Consider the following 8580-nt stretch of genomic DNA (forward strand, 5'->3'; position numbering starts at 1 on the left):
ATTATCGAGTTCCAACAAAATAAATAATTATTATCTTTATAAAAAAATTATATTATTGAACCAAATATAAATTATTTCGTTATTGTACATAAATTAAATTATAAAAAAATTGAATTAAAAAATTACACAAAAAATTATGAATTTCAAATATTTAATTTGATACTAATATCGATATATTTTTGTCAAAATGTTATGATATCTTCAAACATATATTTTATTTAAAAATAAAAACATCATCGTTTTCTCAAAAACATATAAAACCATATTATAATATCGACTGAGATAAAAAATAAAATATTAAAATCACGATATATTTCGTTGCATTGTGCGAGTGCAACGAGATTTAGAATCTTGGTTTTTTAATACTCCAATAATTATAGAAACAAAAAACTAGAAAAGCTATTCTTCTTTATTGTCCTACCACAAATGATTAATTTAATTGTCTTCATTGTACTTTTTTTTAATATAAGTTTATCTTAATTCAACAGATTAAAAATCTTCACAAAATCCACTGTAATAATCGACTGGTTCGTAAATGGACGAAGTATTGGAATCGTTGATTTTCGGAATTAATTTTTTCGAGAGAGAAGGGGTGGTGGGATGGGGGAAACCCAAGAAAACAGATGGGATATATATGTGGTGTTTGGGACAGAGATGGAAGGCGAGATGTGCGTTGGGAGAGGGACCAATTTAGACGTGAGAAATGATCATTTGAGTCAATTTTCTTAAAAGTAATTTATTTTTTCTTAATTTTAATACAAAATTAAGAAAATAGTAAAACGACCAAAATATCCCTATTTAACTAGACTTTACGTAAATAGTTAACGATAGAAGATCGTTGAAAATCGACAAACGTAAGAAATCAAATCCAAATTTCTAAAATTCAAAGACGATCTCCGTAAAAAATTACAAAACACCCAGAGACAAAAAATGAACTTTAAATTAAATTTATTGGTTAATTAATTAATTAATTAATTTTAAAATTGAGTTTAATTAGTTTATCTTGTCATTATAAAAATAGCAATCGGAAATGGTACCCAAAAGTCAATAAATGTTCTTTTTGTACTGCAACTTCTCATGCGTTTTCGTTTTTGTCGTCTACATATTTTTGTCCTTTCGTTTTCTTTACCTTTTATATTTAAGCAACGATAACGACGGTCGTTATGCTAACCGAGCTCAAAAAGCGTAGGTCTAACCCGAGCTTGGCTACGAAAAGCTCTGACCTAGTGAACCCCCCAAGTTCGGTCCTCTTAAACCCTGATCAGACCAAAATTTTGAGGGCAGGCCTAGGCCTAGATCCAACCAGAAAAAACCTGACCTAAAAAACACTGAAAATTTTTGGCCTGAAAAAGTGTAATCAAACCATTTTTCGACCTAAAGCCCGACGTGAGCTTGTTTTTTTTGCTCACTAAAAAGGGAACTTGGAAGACTTGGTCTTGTTCATCTCTATGCTAGATCCCATTGCCTCGTAGTAATCAGTAATTTTTACCAAACTGCAGTATGCGGTGCGGTTTGCGGTTTTGAGTTATCAAATCGTGGTTCAAACTGCACCGTATATTTTATATATATATATATATTTATCTATAACATATGTAGAATAATTGCTAAATTTATGTAATATTTTTAGACTATTTTCTCTATGGTTTTATTAACAAATCCAAAGCTTTTTGGATTTTGATTAACAATATTAATAAATTATAGCCCAATAATCCATTAGGTTCTTCTAAGTTTTAATCAACATTCACGACACGATTTCACTATTTTTTTTTTTCAATTTTGTGTTGATCTGCGACTTCTGTCTTCTACCTTAAGTTACTTTCACGTCTCAACGATTCAGTTTGAATTTAACTTTTTTACTTCTTAGACTATTTCTAATTTATGTAATCTGTATTTGGAAATCGGACATGCTGAAACTTCATATTTTTTTTGGACTACAGTAACGTTATAGTTGATTTACAACATTGGACTGTAGAGATAAAATGCGTTACGTACAAACCACACTGCATTTTACGGTACGGTTTTTTTGCTGTTTGATGTGTATTCAGTGCAGTTTAATTTGAAAACTACACCATGAACACCCCTAATAAAGATAACGACATTAAATTTTTTATTATTTTAATTCGATGGTTTTTCGAAAGGTAAAAAAATATATAAATAAACGGATCGTCGAATTTATTAGACGGTCCATGACTTCATTAAGCATGCCCTATATGTGGTGTGGGCCATATAGAGGAAAGTTTAAACGAGAACGTTAACTATTTAAGAAAACAAGAAAAGAGTTGTTAATGTATAAAATCACATGTGGTTTCATCGGAACCTAACCCTTAAACCATAATACCTTCATTTTAATAAAGTACGAGAACGCACTTGTCACGTGTATTAGTACACGTGAGGGAACGTGTGATGTGCGGATGACTTGGCCTACGACCTAGCAATGTCACTCGAAAGGTCACATGTGTCTCAAATTTAACATCCACTACAACAAAATTGGGTTTATAGGACGCTCCCAATTTTTAAGCGTCATAATAGACCTCTTTATAGGACTTGGTTTATAAGACCAAAAAAATAAAGTATTCTATGTAAATGTTGTAATAAGTTTATATAACGTTTTTTGACGTCATAATAAGTTTTTAGAACACTATTTGAAAATTTGTCCTATAAAAATAAGTGTTCTATAAAAAATTGAGTTTATAGGACACTTTCTAAAAAATGTCCTATAAAATTTGTTGATGCGGCGCTTTTTATTAAAAATGTTCTAAAAAACTTGTTAAGACATCCAAAAACACTATATAAACTTATTACGTCTTTACGTTCTATATTTTGGTCCTATAAATTAAGTTTTATAAAGCGGTTTATTGAGACGTTTAGAGATTGAGAATGTTCTATAAACTTAATTTTGTTGTAGTGATCACATATATATTAGATGCGACTGACTATAATATCACATGTGATTAACTATAGTAAAAATATAATCTTGAATTTTAACCATTTTATATAAATATTTAAATATTTTCATAAACTTTATTTTTTTTTAATTGTGAAAACGAAATTTCAATACCTTAGTATTTAAAAATAAGTTTTTAAAACCATAATGTAAAGGATTGGTGACCACAAGTTTTTTGGAATTAACCAAAGGGTCTTTGACCTAACGGTATTATAATCATTGGCCTTTTAAGAGGTCAGATTCTAACCTCACCAAAGGTGAAGAGGGTATATAAGTTTATTTATTGCATTTGCCGTATATAAATATTATATATTTTAAAAAAAGTTTTTGCAAGTAAGCACCAACATAAAATTATTCCTATTTTAATACACTGTCATTTGTATAGCAGGGGTATTTTTGTCATATAACTTATTTTACGTGTACATATTTCGATATATTATAGGGTGTGTTAAATACACATCTATTTATAAATATCATCTTCACAAATGTCAACGTCAACGTCAAGACATTTGTCTTACATTTTAATTACATGAATTGACTTAAATTTTAATGTAAATACGTACGCACATGACAACTTCCATTTTAAAGCAAGTCCGACTTCAAAAACTTGTTCACATACCTTTTTATTCTGGTACACTGTTCAATTGACCATGTTAGCCCACAAGGGTCACACCGATGCCCCCCAACCGACCCACTGTTCCTCTGTATATACTTGATGTCGTTATTGGAACCCTTTTAACTTACATCAAAATATAAAAAATACAAAAAAAAAGAGCATTTTTGCTGTTGACGTATGTGAAAGAAAATTCATATAGAAAAAGGTTCATTTCAGTAACTCTTCCATAAATATCTTTGACATAAAATACTGAAAGAAATTTTCAGTATCATCAATATCAGGAATTGGATCAAGTGTTGTAATTGTATCATTTGATGAGGATGATGGACTTGGCATGTATAATTCAGCATCGAGTCTGGTGAAATCAACATGATCAGCAAATGACGGGTTGTCCTCGTGTCGGGAGGTTGATCCGACTGAGCCACATACATTACACTGCAAAAACTTGCCCAAAATAATATCAGCGACCCAAATGCTGAAGTCGCTGCAATCATTATGGTCGATACAAGAAACATACAACATACCTTTTTATTAATGATGGAGGTTTTTGCATGACGAACAGTGTCATCCCACTTTTTTCCGCTGCTACCATATATCTATGATATATCAAAATCATAACTTTCTATTAAATATTAATGGATTCCTTCTTTTTAAGATAACTAGAAGGGTACTTGCACAATGCAGTGAGATGTATCTCGATTTTAATGTTTCCTTTTTTTTTGTCTCAGTCGATGTTATAATACGATTTTATGTGTTTTTTTTTTTTGAGAAAGTGTCTTGTTTTTATTTATGAATAAAATATAAATATAAAGATATCATAAAAATTTGAAAAAAATATTGATATTAGTATCAAACTAACCATTTAAAATATCTCTATTTTTTTGTGTATTTCTTTAATTCATTTTTTTTATTTTTGGTTTGATAATATAATTTTTTTTATAAAAATCAATGACTATTATAATTATATTTTAGATTTTTTATATTTAAAATAATATGTTTATCCTTTGTTTAATTATGTTTATCTGCAATTAGTTACATGAATTCAAACATGGAGCTTTAATAAGTTGTATTTACTGACAATTTACTTGTAATCTTGAATTTAAAGTAACATGCATCAATAAACAATACTTAATGCATAAAAAATGGTTTTTAAGAGTTTTTGTCAAATGTTTTATAACGTAATATAAATAAAACCGTAACAGAATCATCACCTCTTGGAGAGCTAAAGGGTTTGAAGAAAGATTCTCAAGAAAATCTTTAACTGTCATGATATTTTTACTCTCCAGACGAAGCACACCTTTTCTCCCGACGTTCTTCAATCGCGACACGTTATCATTTAATGAGACCGGTCGACGTTTACTGCTTACTACATACAAAAGAATATAACATATATCAATTCAAATTCATTTTTGAGCCACTCTTTTAATTGAATTCCCATTTTGGTCAGAGTTTATGCAAATGTCTTACGCTGTAAACTTGATTTTCATATTAGAAAAAAAATCTTTACGTAAATTTGGGTTATTATCGACATTTATGTAAATGTGTATGGCGTCTGCATATAGTCTAGCTAAAATGAGAATCGGTTACTAAAATGGCTAAAAGGTGAACCTGGTTGGGTACTAAAATCGCTAAAGTTGTCGTGATCACTTACTGGATAAGACTCTCGGTCCTTCCCTTCGCTTTTACCGGGTATGATTCTTGGTCTTTGCCATATTCATCCAATAAGGTAATGTGATTTGGTAACCAAGTAAGCATTTGATAAACGACCCCTAAGTGGATCCGGTCTGATCCAATCATCTATTAGATATTGGATTTTGTCATCTGATCTGATCCAATCCAAATAGATGATTGAATCAAACCGGTTACATCCACTGGATATTATTATTGGATATCCATTGGATCTATACAGTATTTTAATACAATTTTCAACCAAATTAATCCATCATTTAAACCAATTAGATGGGTAATTGGCTTAAATCAGTTCATTTTTATTGGATTTTGAACTGTCATCCAATAATTGAATTATCCAAATTGGATATTAAAATCTTGGATTAAATTAATCCATCATTATCAGCTTTCCGTTATAATTGAATCAATCGGTTTATATTAAATTGGATAGATTACTTACAATCATTGCGGCGATCCTGGACTTCGAAGTGCTCAGTAATGGCTTCTTTGATCTCATAAGCACAACCGACAACCATGGCTCCTAATCGGAATCTGCACTTGCTAAGATGCTTTTTATCGTGTTTAATCCGAATTTCACCAACAGATCCACTCCCGTTTTTCAGATCGACAAAAGGGTCACCACGAAGAATCTTTTTCTTGTTTTCCCAGTTGGTGATCACACTGTTTTTGAATTCTGAAGTTGTCCATACGCCGCCGCCGTCTACGGTGGTGCTGCCACCGAACTCTTCCGGAAGAAGTACGATCCTCACCCTTATTGACGCCGGAAACCTAGAGATGAATGGTTGATTTGTTTGACTTTCTACCAAGACGACTTTGATGGACTCGTATTCATCACCACCACCACCTGCTTCTCCTCGGATCTTTTTTCCGGTGAACACCGGAGATGCAACTCCGGTTGAAAACATCAGCTTTAAGCTTCCTGGTTCCAAATCCATGGATGCCTCGTTGACCTAATCCAATAACAAAAACCCCAGATCTATTACATAATCCGATTGTGGTTATAACTAATGGGCTGGAGTTTATGATTCTGATCAGTCAAAATCAATAATATATAACTCATCGGAAGTACTCCGGCGAGTTGGGTCTCACCGGAGTAACAAACAGGCACCGGCGAAGAGTTCTTTTTGCCATATTCTTACACATTTTCAGGTTTCGGGATGCGGACGATAGGACCTTAGTGTTCCTGTAAGCCCATGATCCGGCCAACAAGGGGTGTCAGCGCCTAAAAACGCATAACTTTTGCTTCGGATTTCCGTTACACGATACGTCGATTCGAAGCTTAAAAGGAGGGCTTACGGGAGTTTTGAGGCCTAAAAATGTCGTTTAAACATGTTTTCGGGACCCTTTCGTGTTAAAGTGTTAGAAAGCTAAAATCTTGATGGTAACTAATTGAATGCGAAATATTTCCATTTCCATTTAGATTCCGAATTCACTGTGAATTTGACGCTCGGTGTTTGTCGAATCAATGAGCTTTCGAAGAGATTATAATTTCCGTTATTGACAGAATCGACGGGATTAATCTTCAGTTCCGTTATCGTACTCTACATCATTAATGGTGGAAATAAGATCAAAGAAGAACATAAACTCACAGAAGATTGAAGATTCTGAGCCATTCGATCTCCTATGAAATCTTGCTTTCCCACCTGCAAAAAACCCGAATAAAGATCAGCAAAACAACACAAGGATCGAGATCAAAGGATTCTGGTTGTAAGAAACTTGCAGGTTGATTATTAGGGTTTCAAGATCATGAAGAAGAAGAAGATGCCAGTTAAAATTATGGGGCTTTTGATGGTTAAATAGGAAGGAATTGGTGAATGGCCTGAAAGGGTAATTTCGTCGAGAAATCTTGAAGAACCCCACTTCAAACGCCATGGCATCTCCTGTGAAACTTGTTGGCAACGAGCAAGAAGCCGGTTCGTGAGCCATGAACTGAGTTAAAAGTGGGTTTCTTTATACATCATTTTTATAAATAAAATAAATCATTTTTGATATTTAATTATTAATTTTATTAAAATTTTGGGGCCGTTTACTACGGTAAAATTTAACACTATTATTTAATTATCGGGTAAGATTTTAGTCCACCAAAACAACATTGTATGCAACAATTTATCCGGTAAGCGCTTACCGTGGTAAGAGTCGTTGCGTTCACTTACTGGGTAAGACTCTTGGTTCTTGTCTCGCTCCTACCAGGTAAGATTCTTGGTCTTTTACCATATTTATCCGATGAAATAATGTGACATTGTAAGCGCTTAGCCAGGTATATAATTTAAAAATTACTCAATATATATAATTAATTAATTGTTTGTACGTACCTTTTTACTTACGTCTTTATTTTTAGCCATTCTTTTTTTAATTTCTCGCAGATTCCCTTTGAATAACTGAATTCCCCTCGTGTTCTTTTTATTAATCTGAATATCCAACCCATTATGCAAGTCGACTAATCTCAAGACGACCATCTACTTCGTTGATGGCTCAAAATCACCGCATTTGAATCTTTATGACCACAAGAGGATTTTTAATATTCCTTGGATTCAAACTTGGGATCTCGAGATACTTTTGACCTTTGGAACCGAAGCTCAGACTAATCGGGTGTTTGTTTTTTAGTATTACTTCTTAGTTAATAAAACAAAAAACTCATCAAAAACTAATATTTCTTTGCTTCGTCTTGTCATAAAAGGATTGATTTTATGTGGTCTTCTTTGGAACGAGAAAACCCAAGTGAAATTCGTTGGTAATTTGGTAACGGTACGGAGATCGTTTAATTTGATATCATGTTCGACGAAAGAACAAGGATAAGATACACAAATTAATTATGGAAATATCGGAGGTGAAATATTTAAGTATATATAACAAGACGATGTAACATCTGATAATGACTAGTTTGTTAATTAAGAGCTTGGACAGATCTATAAAGGCTCAAGCAGACCCTCACCGTGCACATGCTCAACTTATTTGATGGAAGTAGATTTTTTTTTTTCGTATGAAATATGATTCCACAAGACTCTGAAGGGTCCTTCGGGATATTAGAGTATACAAGGAATATCAACTAAGAAACCGAAAAAAGTCCCTTGAATCAGTGGAATTCGATTAAAAACACATTAAGCGACTTTGCAGGCCTTTGATCTATCTTCAAGATGCATCATGTTGTCAAAAATCTTGAATCTACCGCTGTTTAAGAGGATATATATATATATATATATATATATATATATGTCGATCTACGTTATGAAAGAGAGTAATCTTGCGGAGTTTGAATGACACTGTATCGAGTAATAACGTGGCTAGTTAGTTTCAATAGATCGATTACGATACCGGCTAGTGAAGTTACTAG

General features: G+C 32.5%; 1 protein-coding gene across 2 annotated transcripts; it reads right to left on the reverse strand.

The window, feature by feature from the left end:
* Window positions 1-3715: 3715 nt before the first annotated feature.
* LOC112514799 (calmodulin-binding protein 60 D-like) lies at window positions 3716-7173 on the reverse strand. Of its 2 annotated transcripts, XM_025121408.1 has the most exons (6): window positions 7069-7173; window positions 6839-6892; window positions 5689-6199; window positions 4772-4926; window positions 4085-4156; window positions 3716-3995 (listed from the first exon to the last, which is right to left on the reverse strand). In XM_025121408.1, exons 2-6 carry the CDS (start codon window positions 6860-6862, stop codon window positions 3768-3770), a joined length of 990 nt encoding a protein of 329 aa, XP_024977176.1. In that variant the 5' UTR covers window positions 6863-6892; window positions 7069-7173; the 3' UTR covers window positions 3716-3767. The 2 variants fall into 2 exon arrangements, with proteins under 2 accessions (XP_024977176.1, XP_024977175.1); XM_025121407.1 differs by having other exon boundaries at window positions 6839-7167.
* Window positions 7174-8580: the final 1407 nt, after the last annotated feature.

This window comes from Cynara cardunculus (assembly GCF_001531365.2).
Source record: "Cynara cardunculus var. scolymus isolate 2C chromosome LG 6, CcrdV1, whole genome shotgun sequence".
NCBI lineage: Eukaryota > Viridiplantae > Streptophyta > Magnoliopsida > Asterales > Asteraceae > Cynara > Cynara cardunculus.

What these genes read in the sequence shown, in the direction of transcription:
- LOC112514799 (XM_025121408.1), bottom strand. Translation starts at nt 6,862, where the DNA reads ATGGCTCAGAATCTTCAATCTTCT. An exon ending in CTCAGAATCTTCAATCTTCT is followed by an intron (nt 6,200 to 6,838) that starts GTGAGTTTATGT and finishes TTATTGGATTAG; the next exon opens with GTCAACGAGGCATCCATGGA. An exon ending in CCTCCATCATTAATAAAAAG is followed by an intron (nt 3,996 to 4,084) that starts GTATGTTGTATG and finishes AAGTTTTTGCAG; the next exon opens with TGTAATGTATGTGGCTCAGT.